This window comes from Podarcis gaigeae, assembly GCF_964106915.1.
Source record: "Podarcis gaigeae genome assembly, chromosome: 4".
NCBI classification, from domain to species: domain Eukaryota; kingdom Metazoa; phylum Chordata; class Lepidosauria; order Squamata; family Lacertidae; genus Podarcis; species Podarcis gaigeae.
The window spans coordinates 85971270-85989936 of NC_139677.1; the positions used below are offsets into that span (position 1 = coordinate 85971270).

At 37.7% G+C, this 18667-nt stretch overlaps 1 protein-coding gene across 3 annotated transcripts in view; it reads left to right on the plus strand.

Annotated features, from left to right (window-relative positions):
• LOC310843716 (vitelline membrane outer layer protein 1-like) overlaps positions 1-18667 on the plus strand; it is a 73139-nt gene that overhangs the window by 22475 nt on the left and 31997 nt on the right. For 2 of the 3 annotated variants that reach the window (XM_083737404.1, XM_083737403.1), the window contains exon 2: positions 146-350. The exons of the other annotated variant lie outside the window; for it this stretch is intronic. In XM_083737404.1, coding sequence (XP_083593530.1) covers positions 146-350 — 205 coding nt within the window. The remainder of the gene's footprint in view (positions 1-145; positions 351-18667) is intronic. 3 annotated transcript variants of the gene reach the window in all.

The window sequence follows — 18667 nt, forward strand, 5'->3', positions numbered from 1 at the left end:
GATGTTGGAGGCACTTAGTCCAAGCTGAGGTAATCACACTTTTCTCTCCCGGGGGAAACACAAGATTCAGGAAGATTTTGAGCAGAGGAGGGAGAACCGCATTTTCTGGGGAATAAATTCTCAAGGCTGTCATTCTTCCATTCAGTTTTTGCAGCTCGATCTGGTGCAGTCCACCTGCCATGGATCTCTCTACCAGTGCTGTGGTCTTCTTGTTCCTCACCTACCATCTCTGTGAGGCAGGAGATCGAAGATATAATTCAGTCCTCACAGTGGCCAATGGCGGGAAGTGGGGAGAATGGGGAAAAATTGAATTCTGTCCCTCAGGGCATGCATACGGATTCTCACTGAAGGTAAAGGCTTATCTATATCTTCTTTTTGATACCCTGATCCCAATCGAGTAGTCACAATAATATAATATATATATTTTAAGTTGCTTTCCATCTTTCTTTCGGAACCCATTGCCTGCATATTACTGTCTGCAAGGTGCTTTGAAGTGTTGACTGCCATGCTTAAAGATTTAATAGCTCTAAAAAGTCTCCATGCCACTTTGTCAATCCACCCTGGAGAGTCTTAGAGTGAATTGCATTTTACATAAAAGAAAACAACCATGAATCTGGCGTGGAGGAAAAAAGGGACAAGGAAACAGAAAAGTTTGGAGTGCAGTGAGCTGGCAATATTGTGGTCAGGTTTATCTTCCTGAAAAGTGAGCGTCCAACTGGAAAATACAGACTACACTGTTAGTGTGGAAGTAACCCAGGTAAGTTCTGGTGTTTTCTAGGAGGGTTGCCATACGTCCAGATTTTCCCTGACATGTCCAGGATTTCAACAACCTCCCCCCCCGAAAGCTTAACAACTTTTTGTGTCTGGATTCTTGCTTCTTGAAATAATATGGCAACCCTAACTTCACAAGGGACGCAGGTGGCGCTGTGGGTTAAAGCCTCAGCGCCTAGGACTTGCCGATCGAAAGGTCGGCAGTTTGAATCCCTGCGGCGGGGTGCGCTCCCGCTGCTCGGTCCCAGCGCCTGCCAACCTAGCAGTTCGAAAGCACCTCCGGGTGCAAGTAGATAAATAGGGACCGCTTACCAGCGGGAAGGTAAACGGTGTTTCCGTGTACGGCTCTGGCTTGCCAGAGCAGCGATGTCACACTGGCCACGTGACCCGGAAGTGTCTCCGGACAGCGTTGGCCCCTGGCCTCTTGAGTGAGATGGGCGCACAACCCCAGAGTCTGTCAGGACTGGCCCGTACGGGCAGGGGTACCTTTACCTTTACCTTTTTAACTTCACAAACTGGAGGAAACCTGCTGTAGCACATGAAGACATAAGAGAGGGATTGAGGATGCCTTAGGCAGCCATTAGCAAGATCAATTTTTCCCTATTAAGTTTGCTTACTTGGGGCCCATTGGACTGGTTGCACCAAAAAGCTACTGTCTTTTGATGCAGCTCAGAATGTAAATCTCAATCCAGAGCCAGTAATACTTGTACACAATTAGGGACATGTAATTATGAACAGATAACTGCTTATTTAGGTTGCAAGATAGTACTTTGGAAAATTCAGACTGCAGACGCAGTCTGAATGTGAGTGTTGTCAGAGTCCTAGTTTGGTTAACTACAATAGCAACCCCCCCCCCTTTTGTAAAACACACAATATCTATTTTCCATTTTGTTTTCTACATGGGTACTATTGTTGGCTATTTGCAGTATGGTAACGCTGCAGAGAGCTTGCTGGGGAGACCATGCATTAAAAAGGGACTCAAAAATAACTTAAACAAGGTTTTTTTTATATATAATAAATTTTTATTAATTTTCCAATATAATCATACAATTTTATCCAAATTTTAACAAATTTTAACAAAATACTCTTTTTGGTCTTCCTTCAGATTTTCTGGTAATCATCCATATTTACCCTTTAATACGCATTCCTTTAATTGCATTGCCATTTGTCTTCCCTCCCTTTTCTATTTCTTTTTAACAATATCTCTTTAAATTTTACAGTGCTTCTTGAAACCCCACTAGCGTTGTTTGCACCTCACATATATTTTTCAGATAATCTACAAATTTTCCCCAATCCTCGATGAACTTTTGGTTTTGGGCATATCTTATTTTCCCAGTCAATTTGTCCAGTTCTGCATAGTCAGTCAATTTCATGCTCCATTCTTGAATCGTTGGTATTTCCTCTTGTTTCCATTTCTGGGCCAATAAAATTATTGCTGCCGTAACTGCATACTGGAATAATTTACAGTCTTTTCTTCTTATTTCTTTTCCTGTAATCCCTAAAAGAAAAGCTTCTGGTTTCTTAACAAAAGTGTATTTTAACATCTTTTTCAATTTATTATATATTGCTTCCCAGAAACTCTTTACTTTCTTACATTCCCACCACATATGGTAAAATGTTCCCTCTTTTTCTTTACATTTCCAACACTTATTACATGTTTTATACATTTTTGCCAATTTTGCTGGTGTAATGTACTATCTATAAAACATTTTCATTACATTTTCCTTCAACCCCATGCATGCAATAAATTTTAAATTTTCCTTTCATAATTTTCCCCAGTCTTCAAATTGAATATTATATCCAAGATCTTTGGCCCACTGTATCATTACCAATTTAACCTCTTCGTCTTTCATATACCATTCTAACAATATCTTATACATTTTTGACAGAGTTTTATATTCATTATTTATTATCTCTGTTTGGAACTTTGAATCTTTTTCTGCATATCCACTTTCCTTTATATCTTTTTTAAGCATTTCATTTACCTGGAAATAATGCAACCAGTCATACACATAATCTTTAACATAGTCATATGGTTTTAGTTTCCATTTTCCTCCTTCTTTAATTATTAATTCTCCGTACGTAGCCCATTTCCCTCTCGTGTTAATTTTCTTTACACACATAACCTCTAGTGGAGATAGCCAATGTGGAACTCTTGGCTCCAGAAGGTTTTTATACCTGTCCCATACTTCTATTAGTGAACTCCTGAAAATATGGTTCCCAAATCCTTTGTGAACTTTCTTCTTATCACTCCAAAGGTAAGCGTGCCACCCAAATCTGTTATTAAAACCCTCTAAGTCCAATAATTCCGTATTTTCTAATTTTAGCCATTCCTTTAGCCAGCAAAGACATGCTGCTTCATAGTATAATTTCATATCTGGCAGGGCAAAGCCTCCCCTTTCCTTCACATCTGTTAATAGTTTGTATTTTATTCTTGGCTTCTTGCCCTGCCAGATATACCTTAAAATTACTCTTTGCCAATCTTTAAAAATCCCTACCCCCTTAACAACGGGGATAGTCTGAAATAAAAATAACATCTTTGGAAGCACATTCATCTTTATCGTAGATATTCTGCCCCAAAAGGACAGTTTCATTCTACCCCACACCTCCAGGTCATTCTTAATTCCTTTCCACACCTGAACGTAGTTATTCTGGTACAGGTCAATATTTTTAGGCGTTAACCAAATTCCTAAATATTTTACTTTCTTTACCACTTCTATCTCTGTCTGTTGTTGCATTGTTTCTATCTTATCATACTCCATATTTTTCACCATTATTTTAGTTTTTTTCTTATTCAATCTAAAACCGGCCACTTTTCCAAATTGTTCAATCTCCTCCAATACTTTTTTGACACTCTCCCCTGGTTCTTCCATTGTTATAACCAGATCATCGGCAAAGGCTTTTACTTTATATTCATTCTGACCTACTGTCACCCCTTTAATTTATTTTGTCTAATCATATTTAACAAGACCTCCAGGACCATTATAAATAACAATGGCGAGAGCGGACAGCCCTGCCTTGTTCCTTTAGATATTTTTATATCTTCTGTAACAACATTGTTAACTATCAGTTTAGCTTTCTGCTCTGTATATATTGCCTTAATTCCATTGAAAAACTCTTTTCCCACTTCCATATACTCTAAATTTTTCAACATAAAATCCCATACAATATTAGCAAAGGCCTTTTCAGCATCCACAAACATCAATATCGCTTGTTTCTCATTTCTGGCAGTCAAATATTCCAAAATATTAATTATATTCCTTACATTATCTTTCATTTGTCTGCCTGGCAAAAACCCTGCCTGATCTTTGTGGATAATATTTGTCAGAATCTTTTTCAATCTCTTCACCAAAATTCCTGCAAATATTTTGTAATCCGTATTCAATAAAGAGATAGGCCTGTAATTTTTAACTTGAGTCAAATCAGAATCTTGTTTCGGGATCAGAGTAATAAATGCTTCCTTCCACGTTTCTGGGATTTCTCTTGTTTTTAAAATATTGTTCATAACTTCTTTCAATGGAAATAGCAAAATATTTCTCATTTCTTTGTAATATCCTGCAGTAAATCCATCTGGTCCTGGGGCTTTACCCCTCTTCAATTCTTTTATCACCTCTTTGATCTCTTCCACTTCTATTGGAGTATTCAGCTGGTCTTTTTGTTCTGTTGGGATCATCTGCACCTTTTTATGTTTTAGAAATTTTTCTATTTTCTTTAAGTTGTTTCTCTCTTTATTTTTATATAAATGCCTATAGAAGTCCAAGATTCCTTTTCTGATTTCTTTTGAATTAACTATCTCTTCACCATTTACAATAATTTTGTTGATCGTTGTAATGGTTGTAAGGGGGTTACTTGTGCGTAAATTGCCTTTGGTTTAGTTTGCTTGCTTGCCCAACCATGCTTAGGCTCACAGCTCGCCCTCCGTGACCTGTTAGTCACTTGCAGAATCCGTCAGTGGGCGTTTCTTGAAGCTCTTCCAGCATAAAAGCTGTTTGACGCCAAGTCTCCGCCTATGTTCCCTGCGCGGAACTCGTCTGCGCAAGTAAGGGGAAGGCTGGGGCGTGCCAGCGTTCTCTCCACTAGTTTCTGGTGAAGGGTCTCGGAGCCCTGTCACCAACTCCTCCATCTCCCTCTCTTCTCTACTGGTGTTACGCTGAATTCCTTCCCCCCTGCTGGTCCCCTCTCCGGCATCGCTCTGGAGCCCTGCCTCCGCCTCTCGCTCTGATGTCAGTTCCCTGACAATCGTGTTCTGTTCTTTTCTCTTTTTAATTTGCCATGCAAGTAGTTTTCCTGATTTGTTAGCAAACTCGAAGTTTTTCTGTCGTGATCTGAAATTATTTTAGGCTGTATTTCTACTTGCTGGATTCTTGGAGTCAGTTCATTTGAGATCCATATTTGATCAATTCTTGACATTGACTGATTCAGATCTGAGTAATAAGTAAATTGCTTCTCTAATGGGTGTCTAAGTCTCCAGATATCAACCAAATTACAATTCTTAGTCATCAAAAAAAAAAAAAAAGGCTTTGGTAATTTCCCTTCTTTTCCCCCCCAATAATATTTATTAAAGTTTTAGAGGTTACAAAAATAAAAAATAAAGAGGGTTCTTGATACAACAGAATGCAATAAAAAAGAGATCTCAAAATGAGAAAAAAGACAAAATTTTGGAGAAAATAAAAGGAGAGAAGAAATTAAGATCGAAACCAAAGTCACAAGAGATTCTGAGAGAAATTAAGTTATATCAAGTACAATATATGAAACTGATAAATCAGGAAGTAGAGTGGAAAATTAAACAAATGAGACAAAAGACTTTTGAGTCAGCTGATAAATGTGGAAAATTATTAGCGTGGCAGTTGAAAAAAAGACAGAAGTTAAATACGATTACAAATCTTGAGATCGAAGGGGAAAATATTCAGAATCCGGTGGAGATTAGAAAGTGCTTCCAGAGATACTTCAAACAACTTTATACTCAAGGGCCACAGAAAGAGACTGATAAAGACCAATTTTTAAGAACTAATGCATTACAAAAAATATCTCAAGAAAATAAGATAATGTTGAACTATAAAATTACAGAACAGGAGATTGAAGGTGCCATTCAGAATATGCAACTGGGCAAGTCTCCAGGGCCGGACGGGCTAACCTCCAAGTACTATAGGACTTTGAAAGACTATTTAATTCAATCACTAAAGGAGGTCTGTAACAGAATTATGGAGGGGAAGAAGGCGCCGGAGACGTGGAAAGAAGCTTTCGTCACACTTATACCGAAAATAGAATCTGAAAAGACACAACTCAAGAACTACCGTCCCATCTCCCTTTTAAATGTGGATTACAAAATTTTCGCAGACATTCTAGCTAATAGATTAAAAAGAGTGTTAACAGAAGTGATACATAAGGATCAGGCAGGCTTTCTACCAGGTAGACATTTGTCTGACTTGGAAAAGGAGGGAAGAAGAATAGAGTGAGAGATTGTTTGATTACACTCCGATCTAAAGAAGAGAGAGATAAAATTTTGGGTTGGCACTATCAGAAGACCCTGGTAATACTGCAGTCAAGAGTGGAAATATTCAAACATATCCTGAAACATTTTTTGGACCTTAGGTCCAATTATGGAGATTTGGTTGCCCTGCTGAGAAGGAATAGAATGTTCTTTAGGTGGGAATTCCCCCAAGGCCTATCCTTCAGCTTCAAAGGAAGGAAAATAAAAATAAGATCAGTTGACCACAAAGAAAAGTTTTTGAGTAACCACAAAGAAAATCTGCAGAAGGAACTTGGAAAAGAGCCAGGAGCATTGGACAGAAGATCACCAGATAGAGGGCTAGAGCAAAAAGTATTGGATAGAAGATCACCAATAGTGGACATAGCAACACTATCCTATGGACTGGATTCCCCAGTGAAAGTGATACCAACACCACCGACAGAACAAGAGCAAGCATTGGGTGCAGTTGGAGCAAAATCAAAGTAACTACATCATGGCACTGCAAGCATTAAGCTGGAATGTGAATGGACTCAACTCCCCGGAAAAGAGGCGGAGAGTCTTTCATTTATTAAAAAAAGGACAATTGGACTTGATTTGTCTACAAGAAACACATGTGATAAGGCTACACAGGAAGGTATTGAGCAATAAAAGACTGGGACATGAATTTATTTCATCAGATAAAGTTAAGAAAAGAGGAGTAGTACTTTATGCAAAGGAGAGCCTATCACTACCAAAACCTTTTTTTGATATGACTCACAATATGGATTTAGTTGACATCTGGAGAATGAAGAACCCCTTGGGAAGAGAGGGAACTTTCTTCTCTGAGGCCAAAATGACATGGACAAGAATTGACCAAATTTGGGTAACTAAAGGGCTGGCTCCGAAGACTAGGTAAAGGTAAAGGTACCCCTGCCCGTACGGGCCAGTCTTGACAGACTCTGGGGTTGTGCGCCCATCTCACTTAAGAGGCCAGGGGCCAGCGCTGTCCGGAGACACTTCCGGGTCACGTGGCCAGCGTGACATTGCTGCTCTGGCGAGCCAGAGCCGCACACGGAAACGCCGTTTACCTTCCCGCTGGTAAGCGGTCCCTATTTATCTACTTGCACCCGGAGGTGCTTTCGAACTGCTAGGTTGGCAGACGCTGGGACCGAGCAGCGGGAGCGCACCCCGCCGCAGGGATTCGAACCGCCGACCTTTCGATCGGCAAGTCCTAGGCGCTGAGGCTTTAACCCACAGCGCCACCTGCGTCCCTAGACTAGAAAGGTGGAAATTTGCCCTAAAACTTGCTCCGACCACAATGCTGTGAAGATGGAAATGAAACTAACACCAATTGGCTCCTTCAGATGGAGGATGAATGACACTTTGTTTAGGAACGAGGAAGTGACTAAAAAGGCCCAAAAAACCTTGAGAGACTATTTTGAGATAAATATGAATACCACTGTTGAAAAAAGAGTAATTTGGGACGCAAGCAAAGCGGTTATGAGAGGATTTTTGATAAAACAGAATGCAATTAAGAAGAGAGCTCAAAATGAGAAAAAAGACAAGATTTTGGAGAAAATAAAGGAAGGAGAGAAGAAATTGAGAGTGAAACCAAAGTTGCAGGAGATTCTGAAAGAGATAAAGTTATATCAAGTACAATATATGAAAATGATGAATCAGGAAATAGAATGGAAAATTAAACAGATGAGACAAAAGACGTTTGAATCAGCAAATAAATGCGGAAAACTGCTGGCTTGGCAAATGAAAAAAAGACAAAAACTTAATACTATTACAAACTTGGAAGTGGAAGGAAAGAATATACAGAATCTAGTGGAGATCAGAAAGTGCTTCCAGAGGTATTTTAAACAACTATATACACAGGAGACGCAGAAAGAATTGGACATTGATCGATTTTTGAAATTAAATGGATTACAAAAAAATTCTCAAGAAAATAAGCTAATGTTGTATTACAAAATAACGGAGCAGGAGGTAGAAGGGGCCATCCAGAACATGCAACTGGGCAAATCTCCAGGACCGGATGGTTTGACTTCAAGATATTATAGATCCTTGAAAGAATGGTTAGTACAACCCTTAAAGGAAGTCTGTAATGAAATATTGGAAGGGGAAAAGGCACCAGAGTCGTGGAAGGAAGCTTATATTACACTTATACCAAAAACAGAGTCTGAGAAGACACAGCTTAAGAACTAACCCCCCCCCCCATATCTTTGCTTAATGTGGATTATAAAATTTTTGCAGATATTTTGGCTAAAAGACTAAAAAAGGTACTAGTAGAAGAAATCCATAAAGATCAAGCGGGCTTTCTCCCGGGGATCACTTGTCTGACAATACGAGGAAGATTTTAAATTCTTCTTGTTCCAAATCCAACTTCCAAAACTCTGCAAATTCCTGCGTGAGAAAGTCTATCAAACTATCCTTCTCCAATTCCGGTACAGCTCTAATCCTCAAATTTGTCTGTTTTTCCTTAAGCTCAAACATAGAGAGCATCAACTTGTGGTCCTCAAGTTGCCTCTGTAGATCTGGGACTCTCTTTGTTTCCAATTGTGTTACCTTGTCTTCCACGGCAGCAACTTTTTCCCTGGCTTCCTCTGCGGTCTGTCGGGTCAAAGTAGATTCCTGTATCAATTTCTGAATAGATTCTATGTTGGTATTCACCTTTTGTCCCAGATTATTTATACTTTCTGTATTTAAATTGATTTTAGTATTTGAAGCATCCATCTTCGCATTTGTCACATCCACTTTCACGTTTGTCGCGTCCACTTTCGCATTTGTCACATCAACCTTCTTATTAAGTTGCTCCAAAGATTCTTTTTTTTTTCCTTATTAAATTTTTATTTCATGGAAGTAAAGAATATGTACACACACACACACATATAAACATACAAAAGTAAAAGTATTACACAGACAAATAAAGATAAAGAAAGAAATAAAAGTAAGAGAAATATATAAAAACTTAATTTTCACTTTGGTCACATTTCTTAATCTTCATTTTCAAAACTTCCTTTAGCTTTCCCGAAAATCATTCGAAGTAACACTTTAAATTACACATTTCTTAGTATATATTGTCATTGTACCTTTTTATATACGTTTCTTAGTGTATATTAACCTTACATATTATTTAGTCTCCTATTCTCTTTAAACAATAACTCACAATCTTTCACAGTGCGTCTCTAAATCCCTTTAGCGTTATTTTCCCTTGACTAATAAATTCCAAGTAATCTACATATTTTCCCCAATCCTCAGTGAACTTTTGGTCTCTTATGTATCTTACTTTGCCTGTAAGTCTGTCCAATTCCATATAATCCAACAGTTTAATCTCCATTCCTCCACCGTTGGTGTCTCCTGCTTTTTCCACATCTGGGCCAGCATTACTCTTGCTGCTGTAACTGCATAATATACTAATCTACGATCTCCTTTTCTTATCTCATAACCCAATATACCTAGTAGGAAAAATTCTGCTTTCTTTGGAAACGTATATTTTAAAATCTTCTTCAGTTCTATATAGATTTTTTCCCAGAACTGTTTAACTTTTCCACACTCCCACCACATGTGATAGAAGGAACTCTCACTAACCCTACATTTCCAGCACTTGTTATCCACCTTATACATTTTCGATAATTTCATAGGTGTTAAATACCATCTGTAAAACATCTTCATTATGTTTTCCTTTACCGTTACACACGCCGTGAAATTTAGTCCTTCCTTCCAGAGTTTTCCCCAATCTTCAAATAGTATATTATGTCCTACATCCTTTGCCCAGCGAATCATTACACACTTAACCTCCTCATCCCCTAAATTCCAATCCAACAGTATCCTATACATTTTCGAAACAATTTTTTCTTCTTTGTTTATAATCTCCGTCTGAAACTTAGATTCCTTCTCTGCATAGCCTCTTTCTTTAAGATCCTTCCTGAACATTTGGTTCACCTGGAGATGGTGTAACCAGTCATAGACATGTTCTTTAACCTGGTCGTATGGTCGTACAATCCATTTCCCATCTTCTTTAATTATTAACTGGTTATATGTTGCCCATTTACTTCTCATATTAATAGTCCTCGCACACATGACTTCTAGAGGTGAAAGCCAATGTGGGGTTTTTGGTTCCAACAGATTTTTATATTTATCCCATATTTCAACTAAAGGTCCTCTGAAAATATGATTCCCAAATCCCTTGTGTATCTTCCATTTATCCCGCCATAAGTAGGCGTGCCAGCCAAAGTTGTTATCGTAACCCTCCAAGTCTAATAATTCCCTGTTCTCAAGCCTTACCCAATCTTTGACCCAACATAGGCAAACCGCCTCATAATATAATTTCACATCCGGCAAGGCGAAGCCCCCCCTTTCTTTTATGTCTGTTAATAGTTTAAACTGAATCCTAGGTTTCTTTCCCTGCCATATGTATCTCGACAACACTCGTTGCCACTCTTTAAAGATTCGGCTTCCTTTAATTATAGGGATAGTTTGAAATAAGAACATCAACCTCGGCAGCACATTCATCTTAATTGTGTTAATCCTTCCCCAAAACGACAGTTTCAGCCCTCCCCAAATTTCCAAATCTTTTCTTATTTCCCTCCACATCGATTCATAGTTATTCTTAAACAGATCTATATTCCTAGGTGTTATCCAAATGCCAAGATATTTCACTTTTTTAACCACTTCTATTTGCGTTTGCTGTTGAATTGTTTCTGTTAGTTTCTGATCCAAATTTTTACCTATTATTTTTGTTTTACTCTTATTTAATTTGAACCCTGCTACCTCTCCAAACTGATCTAATTCCTTTAATATCTCTCCTGTTGCAGTTGTTGGTTCTTCTGTCATTATAACTACATCATCCGCATAGGCTCTGATCTTATATGCATTCTGCCCAACTAACACTCCTTTTATTTTTTGGTTCTGCCTTATAGAGTTTAGTAGTACTTCTAAGGTCATTATAAACAGAAGCGGGGAGAGCGGGCAGCCCTGTCTTGTTCCTCTTCGTATCTTTATCTCTTCTGTCACTATATTATTGATAATCAGCTTGGCTTTATGATCTGTATATATGGCTTTTACTCCATTAAAGAAATCCTCCCCCACTTCTATATGTTCTAAATTTTTCAACATAAAGTCCCAAATAACATTATCGAATGCCTTCTCGGCATCGACAAACATCATTATGGCCTGTTTGTTAATCTTGACAGATAAATACTCTAGCATGTTAATTATATTTCTTGTATTGTCTCTCATCTGCCGTCCTGGCAGGAATCCCGCTTGATCCCTATGAATAGTCTCTGATAGTAGCCTCTTCAGTCTTTTTGCAAGGATCCCCATGAATATTTTATAATCTACATTTAGCAGTGAGATCGGTCTATAATTTTTGACCTGAGTTAAATCTGCGTCTTGCTTGGGGATAAACGTAATGTATGCCTCTTTCCAGGTCTCTGGGAATTCTCCTTTCCTTAAAATGTTATCCATAGTTTCTTTCAGAGGTCCCACCAAAATGGATTTCATCTCTTTGTAATAACCTGCGGTGAATCCATCAGGACCTGGGGCTTTTCCCCTCTTTAACTCTTTAATTACGTCTTCTATTTCATCACTTCCTATTGGGGTATTCAGCTGTTGTCTTTCCTCCATTGAGATTTTTTTCGCCCCTTTATCCTTCAGGAATCTCTCTATTCTCCTTAAACTAATTTTCTCTTTGTTGGAATATAATCTTCTATAATAATTGAGAAACTCTCCCCTAATTTCTTTAGGATCTGATTTCTCTTCCTCTCCCACCTTTATTTTGTTTATTGTGCTCCTTTCCTTCCTCTTTTTAATTTGCCATGCTAACCACTTGCCTGACTTATTTGCAAACTCGAAGTTTTTTTGTCTTAATTTTTTTATATTCCATTCCACCTCTCTGTTTATTATTGTGGCAAATTGAGCTTGTAAAATTTTTATATTTTCTTTTGCTTTCTGGCAATTGGGTTTTTGGGATAATTTCTGTTCGTTTGCCATTATCTGCTTCAAAATCTCATCTTTCCCTTTCTCTCTCTTCTTGTTTTTGATTGCATTCTGCTGGATAAAATAACCTCTTATTACTGCCTTACTTGCTTCCCATACTACGTTGCTCCAAAGATTCATTAATCTTAGCTAATGCAATCGCTAACGCTTCTTCTGATGTCATTCCTCTTGGTTTGGATTGTGTTGGTACCGCTGCAGGCAAAGCAGAAAGACCAGATGCTGACGCTCTTCGCTGCCAAGTCTTCCCAGATCTTGTTGTTTTATCTGGGAGTGACGAATCTACTTTTTCTTTCCCATCTGCCATAACACTTAAAAAGTCCAAGGTCAGTCCCACAATTTTATCTTACAAGTGGAAAATTCCCCTGCTCTTATAACAGTTTCAGAGACTTCCTCTAGGGGGAAACAGTTACAATCCGTGCTTGTATCAATCCAAAATAACGCCTTTTAAAACACAGCTCAAACAGGAAAATTAATTTCAATTTTCAGATACTTTTCCTCCTTTTTAAGATCAGAAGGGGACAGCTAATAACAATGTATCTCTCTTACTCAGCCAGCTGTCAGCAGATGATCTAATCACAAACGATGCGCATTTCAAAGTACAGCAGTCTTATTGTTCTGTTGTTCTATTGGCAGCCCGTTCCCAGGTTCTGAGCAGTGGAATTTTAGCTCTCTTCCCTCTCTCTTGCAGGTATATATAGTCCAAAAACTCCCCCCCTTCTCCTGCTTCCAAGGGGGGGGATTTACTATTTTTTGGTGTTGAGAAATTAGTCCTTTCCGATCGGCTTTCCAAGGCTTTAGCTTGCAGCCTCTTTGCTTCGATCTATTTACAAAAGCGGAAGGCAGACTTCCTGTTTATACCTCCCCGCTACAGTACCTAATTAAATCTTTTTTCTTCTTTAAAAGTTTCCAATTTGTTCTACTCATGGGTAGTTACTTTTAGAATCAAATTGTCCTCAGGAAAAAGTCAGCGCTCTCCGGCAACGGCTGTGTGGCTTCTCTCCGTGGAAAAAGCAGTCGATTCACAGCACCACGCTGCTCACCCCACTTCGCTCCGGAGCCCCGAAATCGGGTTTCCCTGCGAGTAGGGGAGGCGCAAAAGGTGCCCACCGAATCCCACGTTCACAGGCTTCACCCGCCTGTGATTTTTACGGGGTCTCCGTGGCGGCCAGACCCAGTTCCCACAGAGCAAATTCCTCCTGATCAGAGGAATTCCGCCATTACCGATGGTGCTAACCCGGAAGTCCTAATTTCCCTTCTTTATTTGATCCTTCTCTTAGTCTATCCATCTCCAATGACACCACTCCATTCATATCTCCCATTATTATGATTTTCTTTCCCCCCCTTTTTAAAAAGATATTTATTAAGATTTTATATAATAAAACAAGTATCACAATCAAACAAAACAAAAGAGAAAGACAATAAAAAACAGCACAATCCAACAAGACAAAAAAGCACAATAAAAAACATAAGAAAAAATAAGAAAAAACAAAAAGCAAAGAAAATCTAGTTTTTTGCTTATTATCTTTATAACCCTCTTTCCTGACTTCCTCACATCTCCCTTTTCTGTGTTCCCCTTTACACAATCAAATTCAGCAATTCCTTACCCTCTTTCAAATCTTATTCAATATTATACATTTCAACCTATTATGTCTTCGGTTTTTCCTTTCCTTTTAAATCCATTTTTACATGTTCTTTATAACTTAATCCCTTATATCATTTTGTTTAATTTCAACATAATTTTACTCTGGTCTTTTCACCCTTTTCTTTTAAAACATTTTTGCATATTCCTTTTAACTATGTCACTGATGCCATATTATCTTTATATCCAACATCATTTTAACATTCAAACATTTTACAATGTTTTTGGAGATATTCTTTGAACTTCTTCCAGTCCTCTTCCACCGACTCTTCTCCCAGGTCTCGGATTCTGCCAGTCATTTCTGCCAATTCCATATAGTCTATCACTTGCATCTGCCATTCTTCAAAGGTGGGCAAATCTTGTGTCTTCCAATACTTTGCGATGAGTATTCTTGCTGCGGTTGTTGCATACATAATGAGTGTTCTGTCTTTCTTTAGCACCAATTGGCCGACAATGCACAGGAGGAAGGCCTCTGGTTTCTTAGGAAAGGTATATTTAAATACATTTTAGTTCATTATAGATCATTTCCCAGAAAGACTTGACCTTTGGGCACGTCCACCAAAGGTGAAAGAATGTTCCCTCAGTTTCTTTACATTTCCAGCATTTGTTGTCAGGCAAGTGATATACTTTTGCAAGCTTGACTGGGGTCATGTACCACCTGTACATCATTTTCATAATATTTTCTTTTAAGGCATTACATGCCGTAAATTTCACATCAGTGGTCCATGACTGTTCCCAGTCAGCAAACATAATGTTATGACCAATATCTTGCGCCCACTTAATCATAGCTGATTTGACCGTTTCATCCTGAGTGTTCCATTTTAACAGCAAGTTATACATTCTCGAAAGTATCTTAGTTTTAGGTTCTAACAATTCTCTTTCTAATTTCGATTTTTCCACCTGGAAGCCTATTTTTTTATCCAAATTAAAGGCCTCTCTAGTTTGATGATAATGTAACCAATCTCGCACTTTATCTTTTAGTTTCTCAAAACTCTGCAATCTCAATGTGTCTCCATCTTGTTCTAATATCTCCCAATATTTCGGCCACTTGGCCTCCATATTGAGTTTTTTCAGAGCCTTAGCTTCCATAGGTGATAACCACCTTGGGGTCTTGCTTTCCAATAAGTCTTTATATCTTGCCCAGACATTAAACACAGCTTTCCTGACAATATGGTTTTTGAATGCTCTATTAGCTTTTACCTTGTCGTACCACAGATATGCATGCCACCCAAAAGCATTGTTGAACCCTTCCAAATCCAAAATGTCAGTGTTCTCAAGAAGTAGCCAGTCTTACAACCAGCAGAATGCTGCTGATTCATAGTACAACTTCATGTCTGGCAGGGCAACCCCCCCCTCTTTCTTTAGCATCAGTCAATATTTTAAATTTTATTCTGGGCTTTTTGCCCTGCCAGACAAATTTAGAAATATCTCTTTGCCACCTCTTGAAACAGTCCATCTTGTCCACAATCTACGAAGTTTGAAACAAAAACAACATTTTTGGCAATACATTCAACTTTACAACAGCGATTCGACCCAACAAGGAAAGCTTCAATTTTGACCAAATTTCTAAATCTTTCTTAACTTCTGACCAACATTTCTCATAATTATCTTTAAATAAATTCAAATTTTTAGCCGTCATATTAATCCCTAGGTATTTCACTTTCTTAACCACAATTAACTCTGTCTCCTTCTGAAACCTTTCTTTTTCCATTGTTGTCAAATTTTTCTCTAAAACCTTAGTTTTTTGCTTGTTTAATTTAAATCCTGCCACATGACCAAATTCTTGAATCAGTTCTAACACCCTTTTCGTACTAGATTCTGGCTCCTGTAATGTCAAAACCAAGTCATCTGCAAAAGCCTTAAGTTTATATTGTTTAGCTCCGACCTGAATTCCTTTGATCAGCTGGTCCCTTCTGATCATATTCCAAAGCACCTCCAGGACCGAAATAAATAACAATGGAGAGATAGGGCAGCCCTGTTGTGTTCCTTTTTCTATTCTAAACTCTTCTGACACCACATTATTGACTATCAATTTTGCTTTTTGTTCTGAATAAATTGCATCTATACCATTTTCAACCCCCGTCCCACTCCCATTCCCTTAACATTTTTTTCATAAAATTCCAAGAAATATTATCAAAGGCCTTCTCCGCATCAATAAAAATTAAAACTGCTTTTGTATTAATGTTCATTTGCAGTAAATGTCAATAATGTTCTTTGTATTATCAGACAAATGTCTGCCTGGGAGAAAGCCTGTCTGATCTTTGTGTATCACTTCATTTAACACTCTTTTTAATCTGTTAGCTAAGATATCTGCAAAATTTTTGTAATCCACATTTAAAAGGGATATGGGACGATAGTTCTTGAGTTGTGTCTTTTCAGATTCAGATTTTGGTATAAGTGTGATGAAAGCTTCTTTCCACGACTCCGGCGCCTTCTTCCCCTCCAAAATCTCGTTGCACACCTCCTTTAATGGTTGAATTAAATAGTCTTTCAAAGTCTTATAATACTTGGAGGTTAACCCATCCGGTCCTGGAGACTTGCCCAATTGCATGTTCTGAATGGCACCTTTAATCTCCTGTTCTGTTATTTTATAGTTCAGTATTGTCTTATTTTCTTGAGACATTATTATGATTTTCTGATCCATATGTTCAAATAGTTTTTCTTCCAAAACTTTGTAAAAATCAGTCTTATTTCGATTAGGTGCATAGATCCTGCATAGATTAGATTTTTGCCTTGCCATTTGATCTGAACTGCTATAATTCTTCCTTCTTCATCTTTGAAAATTCCTTCTGGATATTCCCATCTAAAGTCAATCTTGTTTTTCTTCAAAATCTGTACCAGTGGCTTATTAGGGTCTCTTCATTTCAGCAGCCTTATCGGTATATCTTTAAAGACGATTATGTAATTTCCATCTATGTATAATCTTTTCTCTCTATTCTTTTGTAATATTAAATTTCTCATCTCTCGATCTTTAAACGTAATTAAACAATCACCTGGAAATTTCCTTGCCTTTGTTGATCTTACTCTCATCCTGAATGAATTTTGTACTGTTTTTCCAACTTCCTCTACTGATAACTCCAGCCACTGCGCGATTTCTGCATCAATCTCTCTTTGATGTTTTTTTTAAAAATATTTTTTATTATTTTCCAACACAAATATACAATTATGTCAAATTTTCACAAATTTTCACAAATTCTTTTTCGACTTCCTTCGACTTCTCTGACAATCATCCATAGTTACTTCTCAGTTTACGCATTCCTCTGTTTATATTGCCATTAAACCTCCCTGCCACTCCTATTTGTTTTTAACAATATATCTCTACTTTTACAGTGCATCTTGAAATCCCACCAGTGTTGTTTGCACATCACATGTTCTTTTCAGATATTCAACAAATTTCCCCCAGTCCTCGATGAACTTTTGGTCTTGAAGATATCTAATTTTTCCAGTTAATCTGTCCAACTCTGCATAGTCAGTCAGCTTCAGTCTCCAATCTTCTATTGTCGGTATCTCCTCTTGTTTCCATTTCTGGGCCAGTAAAAGTCTTGCTGCTGTGGCTGCATACTGAAAAAATTTAGTCTTTTCTTCTAATTTCATTCCCTGTGATTCCTAAAAGAAAGATCTCTGGTTTTTTTACAAATGTATATTTTAACATCCTTTTCATTTTGTTATAAATCATCTCCCAGAAACCCTTCACTTTCTTACATTCCCACCACATATGATAAAATGTACCTTCTTTTTCCTTACATTTCCAACATTAGTTGCACGTCTTATACATTTTTGATAATTTTACCGGTGTAATATACCATCTGTACAACATTTTCATGACGTTTTCTTTAAGTACTGTACATGCAGTAAATCTTAAATTCTCTTTCCACAGTTTTTCCCAGTCCTCAAACTGAATATTATAACCAAAATCTCTGGCCCATTGTATCATTACCAATTTGACTTCCTCATCTTTGGTATTCCATTCCAACAATATTTTATACATTTTTGACAAAATTTTACAATTATTATTTATCACCTCTGTCTGGAACTTTGAGTCTTTTTCAATATAACCCCTTTCTTTTATATCTTTTTTAAACATTTCGTTAGCCTGGAAGTAGTGGAACCAATCATATACGTGTTCGTTAACTTGTTCATATGGTTTTAGTTTCCATTTTCCTCCTTTAATTATCATTTCACCATAAGTAATCCATTTACCTCTCATATTTACTCTCTTTACACTCATAACCTCTAATGGTGATAACCAGTGTGGAACTTTCGGTTCTAGTAGGTTTTTATACCTATCCCATATTTCAATCAATGAACTCCGGAACATGTGGTCCCCAAAGCCTTTATGGACTTTCCTCTTTTCGGCCCATAGGTACGCGTGCCATCCAAATCTATTATCAAAACCCTCCAAGTCTAATAGTTCTTTGTTCTCTAATTTTATCCAGTCTCTCAACCAGCAAAGACATGCTGCCTCATAGTATAGTTTCAAATCTGGCAGGGCGAAGCCTCCTCTTTCCTTTGCGTCTGTTAATAATTTATATTTAATTCTCGGCTTCTTGCCCTGCCAGATATATCTTGAAAGCACTCTTTGCCACTCTCTAAAAATTGCTACCCCCTTTAATATGGGGATAGTTTGAAATAGGAATAACATCTTTGGAAGGACACTCATTTTTATCGTAGATATTCTACCCCAAAACGATAATTTCATTCTTCCCCACACTTCCAAGTCCCTCTTTATTCCGTTCCAAACCGTCATATAATTATTTTGAAACAAGTCAATATTCTTAGGAGTTAACCATATTCCCAAGTATTTAACT